The sequence below is a fragment of the Oryx dammah genome, unplaced genomic scaffold (assembly GCF_014754425.2).
Source record: "Oryx dammah isolate SB20612 unplaced genomic scaffold, SCBI_Odam_1.1 HiC_scaffold_17, whole genome shotgun sequence".
Lineage (NCBI taxonomy): Eukaryota > Metazoa > Chordata > Mammalia > Artiodactyla > Bovidae > Oryx > Oryx dammah.
Genome location: NW_024070201.1, coordinates 45,700,154 through 45,723,686, shown reverse-complemented (window position 1 = coordinate 45,723,686; position 23,533 = coordinate 45,700,154). Strand labels below are relative to the sequence as shown.

Here is a 23,533-nt window from a genome sequence, read left to right as displayed (position 1 = left end):
GAATCATCCAAAAAGACCAGTAATCACAAAAGGAGCCAAGAGTGACATCCTGGGGAATCCCAGGATTTAAAAAAGCAAAGGAGGAGTCTTTAGAAAAGACTAGTGAAGGCAGCCAGAAATGGAAGGAGAAATCCCAGAAATAACCATAATCAAGAAATCAAGGAAAGGAAGTTTTGGGAAACTGGAGGTTGTCCATAGTGCACAGTCTACAGAGAGATGAAATAATGAAAACTAAAAATAGTCAGTTGATTTTAGCCAGTCAGATGAGGGGCCTCAAGGGCAGTTGTCAAGTGAGGAAAAGAAGTCTGAACAAAGTAACAGGTTGTGGATAAATCAGAAGGTGATAACTGACCAAAAAAACAAGTATAGTACTAGTCTGAGAAAAAGAAGTACACCACTCTCTCTGAGAAAGGAAGAAAACAGTAAAAGATAAAGGATGGGTGCCACTTCAGGTAAATCTGAAAATGAAAAGAGGAAAGCTAGTATCTAATACCACCCCCTACCCAACTACTCTTCCCTCCCTCGCTCACCCAAGAGAGTCAGGGTGAGGGAGAGAGCAGAGGGGAGAAAACGGGAGTGCCACAGAATGGATACTCAGTCTTCCCCACACGGTTTCCTATAAACCATCAAACACAACCACACTGACTGTGGACCACCAGCATGGATGCACTAGAAAAAGTACTTACGCGTCTGTCCTAGTATTTAGGATCCCAAGTAGTCATGGGCTGGAGAAGGCAAAACCAGCAAGTGTGATTCTTGGGAAGAAATAGCCCCTGTTCCTAGACCTGTCACTTGTCACATTCTTAGCCCTGGGATACTGCATCATCCTTTGTCAGTTCCCTTAAACTCTGCCCATGCCTTTGTATATATTTACAAGCTGTTTGTTAGTCTTTGGAATTAGGTTCTGGAAGCTGGAGGCAGTTTAGTTTGGGACACGTTAAAACCTTACTTTGCTAAGACTGGTTGCTTGGCCCTTCTTCAGCTCCCCTGGGGATTCGGTGTGAGGTGATGAGGATGGAAGTGTCAGAGTAGGTTAGATCTCTCCTTTCTGTCAGGGATGACAGCCCATTTATCATTAAATTCTTTCCAAACCTAATTTGTGCCATCTGCTACCTTCAAGAACCCTGACTGATACAACAGTATTACTGGTTACAGAAAGTTTCCTCAGACATACCTCATCTGAGGTATGAAAACGAATAGAGGTCCTTAAGGTCCAGCAAGAATAACACAAAGTAGTAAATAAAGCATGAACTCTGGAGTCCCTCAAACAAAGGTTTGAATCTCAACCATTTTCCCACTGCATGACCTTAAATAAATCACACATCAGAGCCTGTTTCCTCATCTACAAATTCCGGATAAAATATATACTGTTACTGTCTTAAGATTTAAATAAGATAACCTATGTAGAAATCCAGGTGCTCTATAAATGACATTTTCCTTCCCACTTCCATCTCCTGATCCTGTCTGACCAAGGTGCCCTCATCTCTGACAGAAAGGAGAGATCTAACCTACTCTGACACTTCCATCCTCACCACTTCACACTGAATCCCCAGGGGAGCTGAAGAAGGGCCAAGCAACCAGTCTTAGCAAAGTAAGATTTTAACGTGTCCAAAACTAAACTGCCTCCAGCTTCCAGAACCTAATTCCAAAGACTAACAAACAGCTTCTACCTTGTGATGTACCTGGGGCACCACGTCTGTTCCACTGCTTGACTAACATAGAGCACTACTCACAGACGCAAGGGGAACTGGTCTCCAGGACTTTCCCTCCCAACTCCACCCCCATTTATTTTCAAAGACCTCAAAGAGAAGAACCACACTTAAATCAGTGTCTCAGAACTCAAAAGCTAACACTTAACCTGGACCCTCTTCACCTACTTCAAAAGCCTAACAGAAAGACAAGTTCAGTGTTCCTGTCACCTATATAAGACTCCCTCACTCTCTGTTAATCCTGAAAAGTTCAGAACAAGACAAAGAAGAGAATGCAATCACCACCCTATGACTGTGCCCTTTCCTCCCATAGCAAAGTCTACAGAAAAGGAGACCTCTCTTCCCAAATTCACCTACAAGCTCAGTCACAGGGAAAAAAGGAGCTGATCTTTCAGACCTCCCAAATGGCCAGAGCCAAGCACTCACCATAAGGCCCCAAATTCAGACTTACAGGCACACTCAGCAAGGGTGTCCACCAACAGCAGGAACAAGGCAGGAAGTGGCTCAGCCTCACTTATGAACCTTTGCCCTGGGTGAGGCAAAGAGAGGGAGAGAGCTGGGGGCAGGGATACACCTGTAACACCTACAGCTAACAGAGGGAGACCAAACAACCTTCTAAGAACAGGTCAGTGAAGTTCTAAGGCTTCTCATCCCCTTACAAAGGTTCTTCCTAGGCTCTGCCTCTTATTGACCTAAGAGGCAGCCATGTGCTGTTACCCTAGATGCTTAAAGTGGGAAGATCTGATTAAAACCTCATAGGAATACAAAAGGAAAAAACAAACAAACCCCACCTCATAAGAGCCTGCAATCTAGAGCTCAGATTACACATATCCTCTCTGCTTGTCTATCGCTCAGCCTGTACCCATAAAACAAATGGGATATCAGTGTATGGTCCCAGCTCACTCCTCCTCTCCCCAGTACCACCTCTGCTTCTTGCAGGCATCTCCCCACCTGACTCCAGCAGAGCCCTCATAACTCACAATGTGAACTCCATCACATGTTGACTCCCCTTACCAAAGTAAATCCCATGTTGCACATGGCTTTCTCCACCCTCTTGTGAGAGAGGGTGACAAAGAAGGCAAAGAGGAGGTGCAACTGAACCAGATCCTAATGGATGAGGAAAGTTCACTGGGCAGAGAAGAAAAGGCATTCGTAGAAGAGAAAGGAGAAATTATAAAGATTTCAAGGCTCAGAAAAGTCCCATGTTTGCTAGGGAGCTGTGAACAATTTATTCAAGCTAGAACAGAGAGTCGAGAGTGGCAGGAGAGGAGGCTAGACATGAGTCGAGGCCAAATGATGCCATATTAAGGAATTTGGATGTTATCCTACAGAAGACAAAGAGCCAAAATTTTTAAGTGTAAGAGCGCCATGATTAAATTTGTATTTTTAGAAAGATCACTCCAGGGACGGATTAGAAAAGAGCAAGTCTGATATATATACTACTACGTATAAAATAGATAACTAATGAGAATCTACTCTATGGCACAGGGAACTCTCCTTACTGCTCTATGGTGACCTAAATGGAAAGGAAATTCAAAAAGAGGGGATTTATGTATGGCTGATTCATTTTGCTGTACAGGAAAAAGTGACACAGCCATGTAAAGCAACTATACTCCAGTAAAAAAATAAATTAAAAATAATAAAAATTAAATGACAAAAAAAAAAGGTCTGAAGGCAGGAGACTATCAGGGGGAAAAGTCCAGATAAGAGACAAGAAGGAAGTAAACTAAAGCCTTAACTGTGAAGCTATCACAGAAAAGACGAAGCAAATAGAATATAAAAGGAAATGTATTAAGATTTTAGTGATTGACTACATAGAGGGGGTGAAGGAGCAGAAAGATGGAAGATGACACTGAAGTCCTTGCCTGGACTGCTATATACCATATGGTACAAAAGAAGACAAAGCAAAGACAATGAGTCCTGTTTTGAACATGTTAACTATGATACCTGTGAAGATATACAGGAGATCACTGAGTAAGTATGACCCGAACATAGAAACTAAGACTAGATACAGAGAAGTAATCATCTAATTATGATACATTTTTACATTTCACATTCTCTCTCTAAATTGAAATTATCTTTCCATGTGTCCACCTCTCCCAATCAGATTAAAAATTCCCTGAGACTTCAGAAGACTACGTCTTATTTATTGACATCCTGTTATCTCATAAAATGTGAGCATCGTAAGGGCAGACTATATGCTGAAGTATCTGCTAAATGAATAAATGAATGAATTTGTCCTCCCAGCACTTAGCAGAGTGCTGGCACACAGCAGAGGTGGAATAAATGGCTACACACAGCACTCCAAACATGTGTCTATCTCTACATCATCATCCTCATCTATGTTTCATTTTCTCAGATCTATCACTCAGCTATATCTCATAAAGCAAAATCCATTACACTTAAAGCACTACAATTCAACAGAGATTCAGTATACCAAACAGTAAGCTTACCAACCTAGTGCTTTCTCCAGACAATCAAGAATGCACAGTCCCTAAGAACCCTCTGACATATGACTTGACTAACCTACCATTATCACAATGTGTACCTGGGTCAACTGTATGGACAACTGTTCCTGTTTTTGCCACATTATTAAACAAAACCTTCAAACCTGTCACCCTCAAAGTCTCTTTAACCTCTTTTGGAAACATAACAAGTGGAAACATACAAATCATTTAAAAAGTATATTTTGCCAGTATAATGTCCTCCATGTCATCACAACTCTTCTTATAAATCACATGCCTTTTATTCCACATCACCTTCACTCTATGTTACAAACTTTTTTCCACCCCAAGTCACTCTCATGAGACCAAATCTGGAGTCCAGACTTTGCTACTTTATCACTGTGATCTCTGGCTCCCCAGTTTGATTCTCCACCTATAAAATAAGAATTCCTGCCCTGACATACTTCACAGGGAAACTATATAATTCCAGCAAAACCTGAGATCACTATGCAATCCCTATCAGACAGTAATTCTGAGGAAGCATGTGCAGCATGCTTCCTCAACATAATACAGCAGCCACACCATCATCCCTCTAAGTTTCTGAATTTCATGACCCAGTAGAAATAGATTTTAAAGTTTTAAAAATAGGATCATTACTTTTTATTTTGACAAATAGATCAGTTTTTTTAAAACCCATCACTTACTGTCACCACTACTTCATCAGTGAGAGAGCACTTTAACACCAGAATAGGAATGATAATCTAAGAATAAGTTTATCTTTATGGAAAACTCATGTTCCATGTTTTCTTTCTCTCCTTCCACCTTGAATAGATGAAAACTTTACCATGGACTGGCACTGTTTTTGACCCAACGTTTAGGAATCACTGCCCTAAAACTCTTTCATTATATATATAAGTTTTACAGGGTTCCGTCTAGGTAAGATTGCCAAGGGTTCCATTACCATGAAAATCTCCTAGGTCTCAAGAGAGAAGCAATGAAAACATACCACAGAACGGTTGTTTCTAAGGCTCAGATTCTTGAATAGAATGAGGACTTGGGCTGCTCCTAATTCTCAGAGAATGGTCTGTTTAGGGAAGGTGAACCTCTTCCTGAGGTTGGGAAGGTATCTGCTCTGTGGCAGACTGTCAGTAAAGAGGGAATTTTAATAGTGTGGAAGTGGCAATTATCTGACTGCCAACCCAGGTTTCCAGAACATTCAAAATTTTCATGTGCATGTGGGTTGGCAGGGAACATGGGACCTGTAAAATGCTAATAAAGTGAACCAATTAACATGCCGGGAAGGGAGGAATGATTTCAAAGGGATAAGAGAAAAACTTCTGAGGGTGGTAGAAATGTTCAGTATCTTGAAAATGGTGATGGTTTCACAGATGTAAACATATGTCAGAACTCATCAAACGTACATTTTAAATATGTATAGTTTCTACATAAATTAGTTTTAATTTAACTGTAAGTCATCCTGTTTGGAAGTCTAAATACAGCGTTGTATGTAACAAGCCATATTATTTTCATGAAAGGAGAATTAGCAACTTTAAGCAGCTAGTCCGATACAGAAGGCAACCGTCAAAGCCCCACAGCTCAGCATAGATAAGGAGCAGTAGTGGAGTAAGGCTGCCCAGAATCAGGTGAAGAGGAAACAAACACAGGCAGTCATAGCCAAAAAAATCTCTGTGAGAGGGAACATCGCCAAGTCTTCAGTCCCAAGGAATAACTTGAGGAAATGAGGAATTCCAACGATGACTTTGTTAAAGTAAGTCTCAAAAATGATTTTCATTACCATCGTTACTATTGTCCATGACATCTTCATGTTTCGATCCTCCAAAATATGTAGAGCCTATGAAGCAGAAGAGCGAAGGGCACAACATTTCCACCCAAGCTATCCTACTCAACCTAAAACTATCGCTCTCACTGGGCAGGACACTCCATTCAGACCGACCTCTCATCTTTATCTAGGTCTCACAATCCTCCTTCCTCCCTCCATGCCCTGCCCTCAGCTCCCTCCTGATTCACCAGCTGTCGGCATGTTCCCGCCTTAGCCCTCTCTATTCTCCCTCCCAACACAGGCCTCAACCCCCCCTCACTCTGGTCCAGCCAGGGCTGTCCCTCACTCCTGCCCACAGGAGCCCCAGCTCCTCACTAACCCGTGTTCACAAGTCCCTTTCACTTGGCCCCTCAGAAAGCATCCCGGCCCTTCATACAACCCAGCTCCTTACTTGCCCACTCACCCGAGGCTCTAATCTTGCTCCCCTACCTTAGACACTCACACCCGGCCCCTCACCACATTCCAGCCCCTCACCCTGTACCCTCACAAGGAGGGCAGTCACCAAAGCCGGTGCCGTCATTCCCCAGTCCCTCATCCCCTCTCGCGCCTCTCCGGGCCCTCTGGCCCTTAGTTAGTGTTCACTCACAGAACCCCGACCCTGTCCAGGCCCGATCGCCACCGCGGTGCTAGGTGAGTTCAGGCCGCCATCGCTCCTCAGGCGCACCAGCCGCGCCCCGCCCCGCGCCACACGCAACTCGCGCCCCCGCGCACCACACGTAACCGCCCAGCGACGCACCGCTGGGCAGCGGCGTGCCAGCTCATTGGCTGGACCGGGCCAAAGCCAGAGCGTCGATGCTTGTTTCCTGGCAACGACCGAGCGCAGGGGCGGGGTCGCCGACGGCATTCCGAGCAAGGAATACCGCCTCTTCCCCCCAGGTTCCGCCCCCTCGCACTTGCAAACCCCGCCCTTCTGAAGGACTCCCGGGTGTCACAGGGGAAGACCTCTGGGGAGGAGGAGGCCCGCTGGGTGGGGGCGGAGCCTGAGGAGGAAAGGTCAAACCAGAGGGCAGAAGGCGGGACCTAAAGAGCGACGTGACTAAAAGAGGCAGGGAAAAGCCGGAGGGCGGGGCTTAGGACAGAGATCCGGATGAAAGAGTGACTAACGTGGTAGGGGCGGGGTCACAGGTCCTAAAGGAGCTTACAGAGGAAGAGGAGGCGTGGAGGGGGTGGAGCTAACACTGGGGGGTAGGTCTAAGGGGAGGAGTTAGCAGGTGAGCTAGACCTGGGGAAAAGCAGAGCCTTAGAGAAGGCAGACAGCGAGTGGTCTAGCTCATTTCTTGCACCACCTGCGGGAACGGCTTGGCTAGGACCCAGGCGATGACCGCCCTTCGTTGGCTCGCCAACACCTGCTGCCTTGTGATACCTTGAGCACTATCGTTTTCAGTCTCTCAAGGAACATGGAGTAAGCTCCTCCTTGTCAGGCAGAATTCCCGATCAATTATAACCAGTCTCTTCCCTTCAGGATCTCAGCCTTTATAGACAATTGCAACGTAGTGTAATTGCCATCAAGGAGCAGTACTCCTCACACACAAGTCATGAGTGTTTAGAGAATGAGGGGAAAGAAGAGCGAAGGGGCCTAGGAAAGCCGTCTAGGAGAAGATGATGTCTGAGCAGTCTTTAGAAACAAACAAGAGTAAAACTGAGAAATGAAAGTTTCAGATAAGGTCTGCAGTTTAGTTGCAAGTATTGCATCAATGTTAATTCCCTGGATTTGATCACTGTGCTCTAGTTAAGATGATAACAGGGGAGCACGAGTAAGGAGTTTACAAGGACTTTCTGTCCTATTTTTGCAACTTTTTTGTAAGCCTAAAATTAGTTCAAAAGAAAAAGTATTTAAAACGAAAAAGTAATGAAAGTTTCAGCAGAAAGGATCAGCACATAACACAAGGCAAGAAAAAATGGACAACATGTGGGAGGTACTCTGAAAACTATCATTAGTACAGCTTGTCTGGAGCCTAGGGAACATGCAGAAGAAACACTGTGAGATGAGGTCGAAGACATGGACAAAGCTTTGTAGACCATGTTAAGGAGTTTAGATTTTCATCCTTGGGATAATAGAGAACCATAAAAAATGTTATAATCAGATTGATAAGATCCAAATTGGAATAGTAAGGACGTAGAAAAAATGGATACGTGGTTATTAGGTCACCAGAGCTTGATGACTGGATGAATATGAGAGAAAGTAAGAGGAAAGATTAAAAACTGGAGTGATTTGCCATTTCCTCCTCCAGGGGATCTTTCCAACCCATGGATCCAATCCACGTCTCCTGCATTGGCAGGCAGATTCCTTACCACTGAGCCACCTGAGAAGCAAATACAAGCACAGGAAAAACTAAATGATAGGATTAAGAGTCAGGTTAGTGGTCACCCTTGGAGTAGCGCTGCCTAGAAGAGGGCAGAGTGGGGCTCTTGATGTGAGTGCCTGTTACATGACTGTGTTCACTCTATGGAATTCATCAAGCTGTGTACTTAGGAAATATGTACTTTTCTATATGTATGGTCTAGTTACTATGCACTGAGTGCATGATAAGTCACTTCAGTCATGTCTGACTCTTTGCAACACTATGGACTGTAGCCCGCCAGGCTCCTCTGTCCGTGGGATTCTACAGGCAAGAACACTGGGGTGGGTTGCCATGCCCTCCTCCAGGGGATCTTCCTGACCCAGGGATCAAACCCTCGTCTCCTGGGACTCCTGCACTGCAGGTGGATTCTTTGCCGCTGAGCCACCAGGAAAGTCCTCTGGTTACTATGCTGTATAACAAATCATCCCAAACTTAGTAGGGTAAAACAACAGTCATTTTATTATGCTCACAGATTCTGGGAATTTGAATAAGACAGGGCAGGAATGGCTTATCTCTGTTCCCTGATGCCTGGGACCTCATCTAGAAATTCAGACACCTGGGGGTGACTTGAGGCTGCTGACTGAAATCATCTGGAGGCTTCTTCACTCACATGTCTGATGCCTGAGACAACTGGGATAACTTGAAGGCTGAGCTCAGCTGGAACTGTCAAAGTACAGGCACATGACTGTTCTGCAGCTTGAGCTTCTCACAACATGGCAGCCAGGTTGTAAGAGGCAGCATCCTGAGAGAGCTTCTGGACAGTGAGTGTTCTAAGAAAACCAGAAGGAAGCTGCTTGGCCTTTTATGATCTAGTCTCAGAAGCCACACAACATCACTCCTGCTTTACTCTACTGACTGAAACAGTCACAAAGAAGGAGTATCAGAGAATTTTTGAACATTTTTTAAAACTGTCACAATACTATACAATTGTAATAGTAACAATAGTGGAGCTAAGTGTTTTGGCTGAAAGGCCAGTGATAGGGATCATAAGAGAAAGAGCAGATAGGGAAGATAATGAGCTCAGTTAAAAGACCAAATGGGCTACAGGTAACTGTGCAATATCTGAGTGGTGACATCCTGCGAACACTTAGTGGTATAGATTGGTCTGGAGCTCAAAGAGAGTTACTGGGAGTCATTAGATGGGAAAGGAGATCCTGCGGGTGACCCAGAGTGACCAAAGAGAGATGGGAGGATAGAAAGAGTCCATCAGAGTCCAGGAAAAGCTCACCAAAACAGGAGGGATAGGTAGAGGGGCTTATGAAAGAGACCAAGAAATAAACAGAAAACCAAGAAATTATAGTATCAATACAAGTCATGGGAAAAGCAGTTTTCAAGAAAATAAAATATACTGTTGTAGACTATAGATGTTTCTTCGAAGACACTCTCTGAAAACACTAAATCTAACCATATCACTTAACTGTGCAAAACATTTCATGCATTCTCCATTGCCTTTAGATAAGCTATTAGCTTTATAACATGGCTGACAAAGCGCTCCCTGAGCTGTCGTCTGTCAACCATTCAGCCTCATCTTCCAGCACTAGCCTCTCAGATTCGCTACAAAAACCAATTGATGTTCCCCTAGTCACCTATGCTTTTTGAAATCTCTGTGCCTTTCCGTGCTCTTTGCACTTTGCCTGTAGCACTCTTCACTCTTCCATCTCTACACTTAACTAACTCCTATTCATCCTACAGAACCCAGTTTCAACTGGAACCTTTCCTATGCACTGTAATAACTCTCTGTGTACCCACCTAATTCAGTACTCATCAGACTAACATATAGTTGCCTATCTACCCGCCACTTCCCCCTACTAGACTTCGAGTTTATGGAGGACAAGGAATGTGTTTCATTCATCTTTCATCTCCAATACTTTGCATAATTTTGATGTGACACATAGCAAGTGTTTTGATTATGACTTTTTGAGAAAGATGATATTAGTGAAAGGGACATCAAGTTGAGGGAGAATTTTCAGGATTTTTTTTAATTTTTTTCTGGTATGGGAGGTTTAAGCCTGTTCACAGAAAGAGAAAACTGAAAGAGGTTAAGGATTTAGAAAACACAGGAGATAACTGGTGAGATCAGGCACAAGAGGTAACAGGAGGGGGATGAGGACCAAAATGCCACAGGATGGCCCCCATCACACTCATGCAGCAGGAAGGATGTAGACAAGGGTGCAAGTAATGGAACCAGAGCTCACATTGATATGACAGGCATTCTCTGTCCCTGGAGACTAGGTCAGCACCTGATACCTGACACACCTGCCAGTACATGGATGTTAAAAGAATAAAAAATGAGGTTCAAGCTGGGAACTTGCACAAGGTAAAACAATGAATTCCTAAACCTACACAGGCAACCAAGTCTCCCCACTAGAAAGCCCTTATGTAGTTCAGCTTTGAGGAAGGTGGAGGGAGACAAGGTTTAGGCTTACCTCTGAGGCATACACCCCCACCATCTCCAAGGACCTCATTAGAGATGTTTAGTTGGGTAGGTGTAAACCCAGGCCCTAGGAGACAGGGTGGAGCACTGGAGCCACACGGCTTCCACCCTTTCAGTAGCGTCTGGCTCTGGTGGCGTTGCTAAGAGCTTCAGAAGCCAAAGAGGGAGGAATTGCAGCTGGAGACCAAGGGCAGCTTCTTCCGGACAGGCAGGCCCTAGCCCCCACTTCCTGAAACCACCTGCAGGCAGAGGCCCTGGATATCTCATCCCCAGGCAGCAGGCCACAGAACCATGAGCCAGGACAGCAAAGTGAAGACGACAGCGTCCAGCCCTCCTGTCCTGACCAAGGCCAGGTGAGAAATCCTGGTCCCCCATGTCTATCTGTCTGCCTCACCAGATGGAGCCTGATCCCTCCTTGCTGCCCCCGGTGGCAAGGGCAACAGCGAACCATGGATAAATGAAACCCGACTTCTCTTGCCCACAGGAAGCCTCTGCCAGTCCTGGACCCATCTGGGGATTACTATTACTGGTGGCTGAACACAATGGTCTTCCCAGTAATGTATAACCTCATCATCGTGGTGTGCAGGTTTGGCGCTATGGGAAGGGCCCTAAGCAGAGACCAGGGATAAAGGGTGGGGCCCAGGAAGAGGGTGGGCCCTTGCTCGAGGCTGTTGTGGGGGCAGCGCCAATGCAAGGGCCCAGGTTTAGTGCTCAGCCGCTTGGGGACAATACCTCACACACAGAGGGATCCCTTAAGCCAATCCCTTCTGTCCCTACCATGCAGAGCCTGTTTCCCTGACTTGCAGCACGGTTATCTGGTGGCCTGGTTAGTGCTAGACTACACGAGTGACCTGTTCTACCTGCTGGACATCGTGGTGCGCTTCCACACTGGTCAGTGAGTCTCAGGACTGACCTTCCTTACACGTTCCCTTCCTAAGGAAAGCCTCTTAGTAACAAGAAAGTGACCCCCTCCCTCATAGCTCTGTCACATGTCTCTGTGTTTACAATACCCCAGTCCTCACCCCAGAAACCCTGGAGCAGGGTTAGGCCCAACTCCACCCTGTCCCTGTAACTGTCTCCCTGTGCTGCCCTGGGCTCCCCACCCTCAACCTCAATACTGGAGCAGGAAGGTGCCCCGACTCCACCCCATACCTGACCCCACCCATGGCTGAGCCCCCTTCCCCCACCAGGATTCTTGGAACAGGGCATCCTGGTGGTGGACAAAGGTAGGATCTCGAGTCGCTACGTTCGCACCTGGAGCTTCTTCTTGGACCTGGTTTCCCTGTTGCCCACGGATGTTGCCTACGTGAGTCTGGGTCCACACACACCCACGCTGAGGCTAAACCGCTTTCTGCGAGTGCCCCGCCTTTTTGAGGCCTTTGACCGCATGGAGACCCGCACAGCTTACCCGAACGCCTTCCGCATCGCCAAGCTGATGCTTTACATTTTTGTGGTCATCCATTGGAACAGCTGCCTCTACTTTGCCCTGTCCCGGTACCTGGGCTTTGGGCGTGACATCTGGGTGTACCCCGACCCCGCGCAGCCTGGCTTTGAGCGGCTGCGGCGCCAGTACCTCTACAGCTTTTACTTCTCCACGCTGATCCTGACCACCGTGGGTGACACACCGCTGCCAGCCCGGGAGGAAGAGTACCTCTTCATGGTGGGCGACTTCCTGCTGGCCGTCATGGGTTTCGCCACCATCATGGGTAGCATGAGCTCTGTCATCTACAACATGAACACAGCAGATGCAGCCTTCTACCCAGACCACGCGCTGGTGAAGAAGTACATGAAGCTGCATCACGTCAACCGCCGGCTGGAGCGGAGAGTCATTGACTGGTGAGGATTCTGGGGTTCCAGACCAGGACAGGGAGAGGTGTGTAGGACAGACTCTGAGGAAGGTAACTGGGTTCTTACTGCCTGGTGGGTTAAGCAGGGCACTTAGGATGTGGGATTCATTGGAGGGTTCACTGGGTGGAACTTGGAAAAGGATGTCCTCCATTAACTGGGTATGGACTTAAGGAGACGGTTGGGTAGAGACTGACAGGGAGATGAACTCATACACAAGGAAAGCTAACCCAGAACCCAGGAAATGGGAACTGCCACCAGCTGGTAGGACTCAGAAGGCCCTGGAAGGCGTAAGAGGTAAGAGCAATACTCCTCAGGGGATGACTAATAACAAGATGGTTGACTATGTCATGGAGTCCATACTGTAGGGTAAACAAAGGAAAGTGTCACCAAGTTAGGGACATAGAACAGAAGCCCTCTAAAGAAGATGGGGCTTGGTGACTGAAGTAGATATTTTTAGTGGAATGGTACAAGACATCATGGAATGGTGGGTGGGTAAAGCCTGATGGGAATTAAGGGTCTATCCACTGTATAAAGGCTTCCAGGCCCTGGATGGGAGAGGAAAGGTCAAAATATGTCTGTGACCAGGAGATAGTGGACTAAAGATATTTATCAACCAACTGTCAAGTATTCCCATGACCCTTGCGAGACCTCAGTGTGGTTGGGTTCTTGGCTGAAGCTGAGCTGAGGACCCTGATGGAAAATGTAGAGGGAGGCATGTAAGGGGCCTGGTGAGGACTGCCACTACCATCCCCCCCAGGTACCAGCACCTGCAGATCAACAAGAAGATGACCAATGAGGTAGCCAGCTTACAGCACTTGCCCGAGCGGTTGCGGGCAGAAGTGGCCGTGTCTGTGCACCTGCCTACCCTGAGCCGGGTACAGATCTTCCAAAACTGTGAGGCCAGCCTGCTGGAGGAGCTGGTGCTGAAGCTGCAGCCCCAGACCTACTCGCCGGGTGAATATGTCTGCCGCAAAGGGGACATTGGCCGAGAGATGTACATCATCCGAGAGGGTCAGCTGGCCGTGGTGGCCGACGATGGTGTCACACAGTATGCTGTGCTTGGTGCAGGGCTCTACTTTGGGGAGATCAGCATCATCAACATCAAAGGTGGGCACCTCAGCATTTGTTCTGGAAACCGGGCTAGGGGAGGGGAAGGGGGACAGCAGAACCCTGGGCTGAGACCAGATGGTACTTCAGGGCCCACAGACTAAGGACAGCTGGCCCTTGCCTGAGTCACTAGAGGGCTCAAGAGAGAGGCAGGACACAGAGGGTCTCTTCCCTGAGAAGAGGCTAAGTCAACGTTGGGTCTTTGGAAGAGAGAATAGACTTGCTCTGTGAGTATTCACCCAAAGCACCAACAGATCAGTGGAAAGTGCCGAGATAATAACAGTTAGTAATAATAATGGCTAATACTCTCTACATGCTTACTACATGCCCTGTTCAAAGTTCTTCATGTGTACCAATTCATTTAATTCTCACAGCAGTTCTATAAAGTAGGTACTATTATTCACATTTTAAAGGTAAGGAAATTGGAGCACAGAGAGTTTGGAGAACTTGGCCAAGGTGACATGGGTGATAAGTACACACACTTGAAGTCAATATGAGAAACAACTTTCTCATAGCCAAATGGAAAGGAAGGTAGAAGGAATGAACTCCTGTTTACCACATCAACTCCAGTCCAGGCCAGGTACTGTACGCTGGCTCATTTATTCTTCTTATCAGTCTGTGAAGGAAGACAGCACAGGTAAAGACATCAAGGCCACAGGAGATGGGAAAAACTTGAAAGGGGTAAGCACGCTGTCACTAAGACTAGAATGTGCTCTCAGCCTGGGGATCCCATTCTCCAGTTATCTTAAAGGTCTCAAGCATGTCATCCAAGGACCCCCTCAAGCCCCATATCTGGTATGCAGTTGGCCACTATCTACCTGACTTTGGACAAATGACTTTCCTCTTTTAGGCCTCAATTTCCTCACCTACCCAAGAGGGGTGATATTCAAAACCCATAGAGTTATTTGTAAGAATTAAATGAGCTGTATGGGTGAGGCATCCAGTGCAGGGCCTGGCATGTGGCAAGAGTTCAACAAATGGTGGCTGCCTTGCCCTTTCTAAGGTCCTTCTAGCTCCAAGACTTTGCAGCATTCAGAACCTATCTTCCCACCAGCCACCCACCATTAGCTTTCTAAAATGCAAATGATACCATACAGTTCTCCTGCTAAAAATAGTTCAACAGCTTCTGTCCTTTAGCTAAGGTCTAGACTCCTTGCCACGGCTGCGGGCCTTGGCCTCACTCTCTCCATCTCTCACCGTCTCCTCACGCTGCACTCTGGCCTCTCTGTCCTGCCTGCTGTATTCTGTAACCACCCAACTCTTTCCTACCTCCAGTCCCTCTGCTCATGCTCCTCCCTCTACCTAGTTGCCCTCCCCTCCTCCCCTAGTTACCTCCCACTCAGTCTAGGCATCAGTTCCTCCAGGCTTCCCTGAATTCTCTGCCTTAAAGCTTGTCTGGGGCTCTTTGCCTGTCTTCCCACAGTACCAGATGCTCATCTACACTGCACTGACTGTGCTGTTAGGTAACTATTCCATCCATGTCTATTTCCTCTAGACTGAACTCTTGGAGGCAGGTCACTGATACCCACTCAGCACAGGGCCTAGTCCCCACCCAGTACATTACAGAATGAAAGAATTAATGAGGCAGAAAGAGAGGCTCAGAAGCACAAATGTGGAGGTGGGGGCCCTGGTTCAGATGGGAAATACCCCCTCACACCCACCCTGACTAACTGTCCTCCCACCTGTCTGCTCCTGGGCCACAGGGAACATGTCTGGGAATCGCCGTACAGCCAATATCAAGAGTCTAGGTTATTCAGACCTGTTCTGCCTGAGCAAGGAGGACCTGCGGGAAGTGCTGAGCGAGTACCCGCAGGCCCAGGCTGTTATGGAGGAAAAGGGCCGTGAGATCCTGCTCAAAATGAACAAGTTGGATGTAAATGCGGAGGCAGCCGAGATCGCCCTACAGGAAGCCACGGAGGCCCGGCTGAGAGGCTTGGACCAGCAACTTGATGATCTGCAAACCAAGTTCGCTCGACTCCTGGCTGAGCTGGAGTCCAGTGCACTCAAGATCGCCTATCGCATTGAGCGGCTGGAGTGGCAGACGCGGGAGTGGCCAATGCCTGAGGAACTCATGGAGGCTGATGACGAGGGCGAACCTAGGGAGGGAACGTCCAAAGATGGAGAGGGCAGAGCTGGCCAGGAGGGACCTCCAGGCCTAGAGTGACCCCATGTCTATCTCCAGGACTCCCACCCACCAAGTGAATCCAGAGTTGTAGGGAAATCTGCCTGCAGAAACTCTGCCATCCTGTCTGCTGGGTTACAGAGGTGGGCGTGAACTGGCTCTGTAGATGTACCACCCAGAGATGCAGGAGTGTAGCATACATTCAACCTCTGCTCACCGGAACTATACACAAGCACGCTCGCACACATGCACGCACACATACCTATTTGCACATATGCACACTGACCAGGAGACTGTGAAATCCATATAAAATGCTCTGGAGTTCCCCTTCTCAGAGCACACATCTTTCTCACCTACGTAAGTCTTATACTCACACCATATATGTACATTCAGTCACACACCTCATAAACACACATATACTGAGAGTCACACATCAATACACACAGATGCCCTCCGTGGATCTGGACACACTTGTGAACACACAAAAGCACATCTATAGCCCTCTTGTTCCAAGGTATCTTTTAAATGCTCCTCCACATGGGAGGTTCACAAGTGTACCCTGCAAACAGCAGTTCAATAAAGTATTTGCTTCCTCACTAAGCCTTTATGGGGTTGATGGAAAAAAAAACAAAGCCAATGTGAGCCAGCCAGGATAAATTCTGTCTGAATTCTGGGTTACAGGGGCAAGGGGCACAGGCTGTGTAGTAGCTAGTGGGCTGGCTTCAAAGAGATGGGAGGACTGATGAATGAAGAATCATTGTGCCACAGTAGAGCAAGCTTGTGTATCACACTGCTGTAAGTATGCACATGTTTTCATAGACACATTCACATATTCACCCTGACCATTGCATCTCACAGCAGGGTTTGTATCTTCAACCTCATAAGCTCTGAGGGGTTCGGTCTTGCTTAGTAAGCCAGAGTAAATACCTGCTCCTTTTTCCTTCCTTCAGTTCAGCCCTGGAACTTAGGACCAGGGATACCTTACCCTCAGAACTGATTCCAAGGGGAGAATAGTTTCCAGGACTGTAAACCTGGCCCTATCCTACCATGATGGTTCTCAGAGCTGGCCTTGGTCCTGGCAGAAATCCAGTCCTCCTTCTCTGTACAGCATTCCAAGATATAGGGTGGAGAATGGAGGCTCAGTGGAGCAAAGTGTCATGAGTGGGGACAACTGGAGATGAGTGTTTGGGGAGTTCTGGGGAAACTTTGACATACTTAGAATAAGGTCTGTAGGTTTGGGGCAGAAGAGGTGTTATGGGGTCTGTGGAGCAGAGTCAAATGTCATCTCTGAATGATATTCACCCTTGCCATAATTTTAGCTCCTCCAGGGCCTTGCCAGTCTTTTGGTGTGAGCTGTGCCAGGCAGTACTTTAAAATGTGCTTGGAATTTAATTTACCAACATTAAACTGATAAATTTATATTACATTGACTGAGTGATGACATGCTCAGAGATCAAGGCCACTGAAAGAAGATTGATTACTTACAGTCCCCAACAGGAAGAGGGCACACTATGCCATACAGGACCACATGGGGAAGCACCAGGGTTGCTCAGGAGGCAGAAAGGAGCAAGAAGAAAATATGGGTAAAAAGTTTTTATTTCTATAGTGGTAGCAAGTTTTTAGGTGAGGACATCTCCTATTAGGAAGCAAAACCCAATTTTGGGTTTTGTGGTTGAAAGGTTCGTAATATGACTTTTAAGCACCCACAAAAGTCAGACCACAAAACAAAAAAAAAATGTAATGACCACAGGGGAATTAAACAACATGGGTCATTAATTTTCTCATGATTGCAGGATTCTGAATCATCAGTTACAGAATATCAAGAATGATCATTATAAGTGGTACAAGAATGCAGGGTAGGGCCTCCAGGGCTCTGAGGGCAGGATGTGCTGATGTGTTGTCATGGAGACAGTCCCAGAGTTGCTGGTGTCCTCTACGCCGACCAACCCTTTGGTCACGATACAGGTGACATGGAGGGGCTCAGACACGAAGGACTTGAAACGAAACTTCTTCCAATAGCCACAGAAACTGAGGCTGAGGCTGGAGCCGAGGTGTCAGGAGAGAGTATGAGGGTCAGCACTTTTGATCATTCCAAAACCTGTGGTTATTTTGTGATATCCTCCTCACAAATTATGAGAACCATAGGCTGGCATGGGGTCTCTTGATTATTGCTGGGTCCTCAGAGCTAAAACTATGCCAGGTTTTAGGTACCTAAATATTTATTTGGCAAACAGAGATGAGAGTTGAAGCAGGCAAAGATCCAATTTTGGAGGAAGACGTGTCAATTTCTCAAGAGGAAAAGTTTTCCTGCCATCTCTGCCCTCCAGTCATGTTGAGCTAGAATGGGTAATGAAGGCCACTTTGGTGGTCTCTGATGGATTCAGGGTGCTAAAAATAAGCTTTTCATTTATAATGTACACACCTGTCCCAAGAGAAGGCTCTCCTAGAACAGGTGGCTTCTGCCACCCGGTAGAATTCTGAGCACAAGGAGGGTGATAACTGGCCATCTTGCCTATCCTAGAAGCAGGAACAAAATTCTGGAGTCAGCTGTGCATCTTGCTGTCTCTGCTTTTCCAGGATGGGAAGATGGTGGAGCCACCATACCACAAGACATTTTAAATAACCATGTTGAGGTCCTCTAGTTGTAGTCTAACACCGCTCCTGTGTGGGAAACAGCATTTTGACAATTTGGGAACAAGTTGGATAGAGTTGAGCCAGGATGGGCAGCAGGGAACACAATTTTAAGTTCCTGGAATCACAACAACAAAACAACAACAAAAAAATAATCTTTTAGTCCAAAGAGTATTATTTACTGTGTGTCAATTGCTAGGCTAAGCATTTATCTATGTGGCAGGAAACTTCACAGAGGTATTCATTTGGGTTTTGTTCATTTTATCCCTCCTCTTATCATAAAAAAGTACCTAAAGCTCTGTATCCCCTAGACTGAAAGCTTTTCAAATTGCAATGTCAAAATAGAAATGTTCAGAAACTCTCTGCCCTAGCTTTTGTTTATAAAAACAGGGCTCCCAAGAGGGAGGAGACATATGTATACTTATGACTGATTCATCTTGATATTTGGCAGAAACCAACAAAATTCTGTAAAGCAATCATTCTTCTATTAAAAATAAATAAATTTTAAAATAACAAAGCAGAACAATTATAACAATATACTATAATTAAAAAAAGAAAAAATACAGGGCTCCAAGGTTTTCACAAAAAGTTCACCTAAAGGGTGAATTGTGCCCAACTGTCTGTGAGGGCTTAGAGTTGAAGAAGCAAAAGCTTCTGTACTTCTGAGGAAGGCGATTCTCTAAGACTAAGGAAAGAAATGGGATTCTTGAACATTATATTAGTTTTCTTTTACTGAAGTAACATATTGCCACAGATTTAATAGCCTAAAACGGTACTCATTAATTATCTCACAATTCTGAGCCAGAAATCTGAGCACAGTGTGGCTCAACTGGGTCCTCTGGCTCAACTGGGCCTCCCAAAACCAAAATCAAGGTGTCAGTTGGGCTGGGCTGTTATCTGAAGTCTATGGGAAGAGTCTGCTTCCAAGATCATTCAGGTTATTTGAAGAATTCGGTGTCTTTTGGTCATGGAACTGAGATCTTTGTTTCCTTGACACATGGTCCCTTTATCTTCAGGCCACTAGAAGCATGTTAAGTCTTTCTCATTCTCCAACTCCTGTTTCTCTTATAAGACTGAGATAGACCTCTGCTTTTTCGGTTCATATGATTAGATTAGGCTCACCCAGATAATCCAAAATAATCTCCATATTTTAATTAAGGTCAGTAGGTTATTAAACTTAATTATATCTGTAAAGTCCCTTTTCGCCATAATCACAGAAATAACACCAGGGGGCAAAGATAATGGGAGCCAAAATTCTACCTATCATAGGGTTACTGGGAAGGAAAGCAGCCTGGACCACACTTTCAGCCAAGGCTTAGTAGGAACCCTAAGGATCAAATCTTTGGAAACTGCAGAAAGATCACTTTGCCCCAGGGTATACTGGAGTCTCAAAGCAGCATCCACTAGAGGGAGCACAGGCTTGAGTGAATGAGATGCATACCTGCGTTACCAACATGGTCTGACTGCCACAGAGCCTCCTGGTCTCCAGATACTCTGTCCAACATAAAACCCACAGATATGTTTATAAGACCCTAAATTTGGAGGACGAGAGAATGGAAAGAACGTCACAAAACACAGGGAGATTAAATCTTTCAGTAAGATAGGTGGTTAAACGTTTAGATGACAATTGTCTATTTTAGAATTTATACATAGTTATGAAACTAGTGGTAAAGAATCCACCTGCCAATGCAGGAGACTTGGGAGACATGAGTTTGATCCCTGGGTGGGGAAGATCCCTTGGAGGAGAAAATGGTAATGCACTCCAGTATTCTTGCCAGGAGAATCTCATGGACAGCAGAGCCTGGCAGGTTACAGTCCATCGGGTCATAAAGAGTCAAACATGACTGTCTGAGCACAAATGCAATAATTTGCAACAGTTATATGTAAATTATCTCATTTGTTTCTTATAGTAATATTAGGAAACTTACATTGCTTTATGTTAGTTTTTCCAAATAGGAAACTGAAGCCCACAGAGCAGCTAAAAAAATTACATAGGATTTTGTAAAGTTGGACTTACCCAGTGACTCAGCAGTAAAGAATCTGCCTGTAATGCAGGAGAATTGCAGGAGACAAAAGTTCAATCCCCGGATCAAGAAGATCCCCTGGAGAAGGAAATGGCAACTCACTCTAGTATTCTTGCCTGGGAAATCCCATGGATGGAGGAGCATGGCAGGCTACAGTCCACGGGTCACAAAAAGTCAGACACAACTTAGTGACTAAGCAACAGCAACAAAATTGTAAAGCTGTTTATGCCAGGTCCTGGGCTAAGTGCATTGTCTCAGCTAATCTTTATAACTAAGAAACATGCTATTATTTCCCCATTTTGAAATGAAGAAACAAAGTCTCTGGGAGATTAGGTAATTTGTCCAGTATCACAGGGCTCCTAAATCACATGGAATGAAACCTAGGTTTGTCTGTTTCTTCTAGGGAGTTAAGAAATGGAACTGCCTCAGCTTGAGGCCAAGGCCAGGCAAGCTCCTTCTTTTCTTGAGAATGACTATTGCAGGCCATAAAGGTGGTAACCAGGTATTAACCAGCGGAGAAGGAGCTAGTCATGGTGCAGAGCAGCGCCTGTGAATCACCAGCAAGCCAGTGTGCGGAAGTGTGATCTCAAGGCTATATACCTAGACAAGGGACCACCCACTGTTGTGGAGAAGAGCTGTTAGTTCCAGCTCTCTGCCCTCATGCATGCAGCTGTGGGAGGAGTTAGGGAGTCACCACCAGATTCCTTCAGGAGTTTCAAAACTGGGCCCTCCTGCTGAGAGCTCAGCTGCTTCTGGCTTAGCTCTTCCCACCCCACCTCCATCCCCACCTTTGTAGGACCCATTTCCCTCACTGGGTCACTAACCTCAGAACACTTTGACCTGGCTAAGATTTGAGATGTGCATTCCTCCTCAGTGTTCCCAATTAGCCATTTCCCCACAGGAGTTTCTTCAGCCCACCCTGCTTCACCTTTTTCTTGCTGAGGGTTTGACTGCTAATGGCAAAGACAGATGGAAATAAAGTAGCCAGCCTGGGAGGAAATCAGATTCACAGGGAGTCTGGCCATCCGATCCAGGGAAGATCTGGTGCAAACACTAGGAGCCAAGAGCAGGACAGGTGGGTGGATCCCAGCTTACGGGTGAAGCTAGGGTTTGACTGAGGCTTGGATCAGAGGTAGATGATCAAGCTGGGTTGAAACTTGGGTCAGGGCATAGCCCAAGTCAGCGCAGGTATTAGGCTGGCCTAAAAGCACAAAAAATAAGAGTTTGGGGTCAAAATGTTCTGAAAGCCAATCAGAGTCAGATGGCAGTTCTGAAATATCACTTAGTAGCTGGGGGACTCAGCCTCCTACAAAATTGAAAGAAATGCTTGGAGAATTAAAATGTAAATGAGATTATGAATGTAAACTATCGGTGCCTGACAGAAAGCAACTGCTTAACAATGAATAATAGCTAAGACCATTATTCTTACCTCTCTAGCAGGTAAGAGGGCTTCCCTAGTGGCTCAGAGGTTAAAGCGTCTACCTGCAATGCGGGAGATCCGGGTTCGATCCCTGGGTTGGGAGATCCCCTGGAGAAGGAAATGGTACCCCACTCCAGTATTCTTGCCTGGAGAATCCCATGGACGGAGGAGCCTCGTAGGCTCCAGTCCACGGGGTCGCAGAGTCGGACACGACTGAGCGACTTCACCTCACCTTAACAGGTAAGAACGGGAGCAGGCAATGGCAACCCACTCCGGTACTCTCATCTGGAAAATCCCATGGACGGAGGGAGCTTAGTGTATGCTCTGCTCCCCACAGCATAAGCCCCAGGCTCTAGAAGGCTGGTCTTTCCCTTGGTTTCTTTCCTCTGCCCAACATCCCTACATGCTCTGACTCTTGCCTGTCTGTCTTCTCAGCTCCATTGCCTCTTTGTTTAATCATGCCAAGAGAAGGACCTTCAATGTGGGCAGGGAGTGTGTGGGCAGGAGCTCAGCATAGAGGCATATCACAGAAATGCAGAGAAAAGAAGGCCTTGAAAGGTGAGGGGAGGAGGCAACCCACACAGTCACAGGGGAGAGACTTGGCTTCAGTCCATGGGGTCTCTAAGAGTCAGACTCGACTGAGTGACTTCACTTTCACTTTCACTTTTCACTTTCATGCATTGGAGAAGGAAATGGCAACCCACTCCAGTATTCTTGACTGGAGAATCCCAGGGACAGGGGAGCCTGGTAGGCTGCCGTCTATGGGGTCGCACAGAGTTGGCCACGACTGAAGCGACTTAGCGGCAGCAACAGGTAAGAATATGCCTTTGAGGGCCCTGGGGCTCATGGGTTGTGCGGCCTTCCTTGGCCTTGGGCCTAGGGGCTGTGCTGGCAATGCTAAATCTGGCCAGCAGAGGGCGAAGTGCTTTCTTTCTCTCCCCTCCCAGCTCCCTCCCAGCTCCCTCCCAGCTCCCTCCCAGCTCCCTCCCATCTCCCTCCCAGGCCTCAGGAGTGCTTTCCTTGCACAGCTGGGAGAATTACCCAAGGAGAAATGGAATCTTAAAATCTGGGTCTTGACTGATTTAAGAAAAACCTTATTGAAATTGTCTAGCGAAGACAGCAGTGGTGCGGCTGAGAGACATTACTGAAGAAGTTATGCTAAATCAGAGCCCAAGGTATGAATACTTGTTGAGGACAGCACATGGAATGGCTGGGGTCATTCAGGACTGCCCTCACCCAGTTTGAAAACTCTTGTGCTTTTCACCCAGAATGCATGGACCCTCTCTGTGTCTGGCACTGCCTTTCCATTTTCAGTACCTTGGCTTGTTGTCCTCAGCCTTGCCCTCCACCAGCAGGTCTCACAGGGCCCCAGAGGCACAAATGTATTCCTAGAAGCCTTCTCTCTGTTTAACCTCCTAGGTGAGCCTTCCTATGGCCCTTTTAGCCCTCAAGTAAGGCCCCGACCTGGGGTCTCCAGGCCCATGTAGCTTTCCTGTGAGAGCCCACATCTGAGGCCACATGTAACCTTCCAGTGGGAGCCAGTCCCCAGTGTATGCTCTGCTCCCCACAGCATAAGCCCCAGGCTCTGGAAGGCTGGTCTTTCCCTTGGTTT

General features: G+C 46.6%; 2 protein-coding genes and 1 long non-coding RNA gene across 11 annotated transcripts in view; 1 reads left to right on the top strand and 2 right to left on the bottom strand.

Moving 5' to 3' along the window:
* Window positions 1-7,367, bottom strand: part of FHIP1B (FHF complex subunit HOOK interacting protein 1B) — a 33,850-nt gene extending 26,483 nt beyond the window's left edge. For 6 of the 9 annotated variants that reach the window (XR_005724189.1, XR_005724190.1, XM_040258532.1 and 3 more), the window contains exon 1: window positions 6,580-6,667. The gene's annotated coding sequence lies outside the window, so the exon portion shown is untranslated. Of the gene's footprint in view, window positions 1-5,948; window positions 6,668-7,356 lie in introns of those variants that run through there. The other 3 variants (XM_040258535.1, XM_040258534.1, XM_040258533.1) reach the window with 3 other exon arrangements.
* A 3,693-nt stretch (window positions 7,368-11,060) lies between these two features.
* On the top strand, window positions 11,061-15,888 carry CNGA4 (cyclic nucleotide gated channel subunit alpha 4). Its single transcript, XM_040258531.1, has 6 exons — window positions 11,061-11,122; window positions 11,254-11,355; window positions 11,554-11,660; window positions 11,960-12,605; window positions 13,375-13,724; window positions 15,428-15,888. Exons 1-6 carry the CDS (start codon window positions 11,061-11,063, stop codon window positions 15,886-15,888), a joined length of 1,728 nt encoding a protein of 575 aa, XP_040114465.1.
* Window positions 15,889-17,299: 1,411 nt separating this feature from the next.
* LOC120876557 lies at window positions 17,300-19,986 on the bottom strand. The gene is made up of 2 exons (XR_005724188.1): window positions 19,919-19,986; window positions 17,300-18,595 (listed from the first exon to the last, which is right to left on the bottom strand). It is a non-coding gene; the product is annotated as an uncharacterized LOC120876557 (long non-coding RNA).
* Between the last annotated feature and the right edge of the window lie 3,547 nt (window positions 19,987-23,533).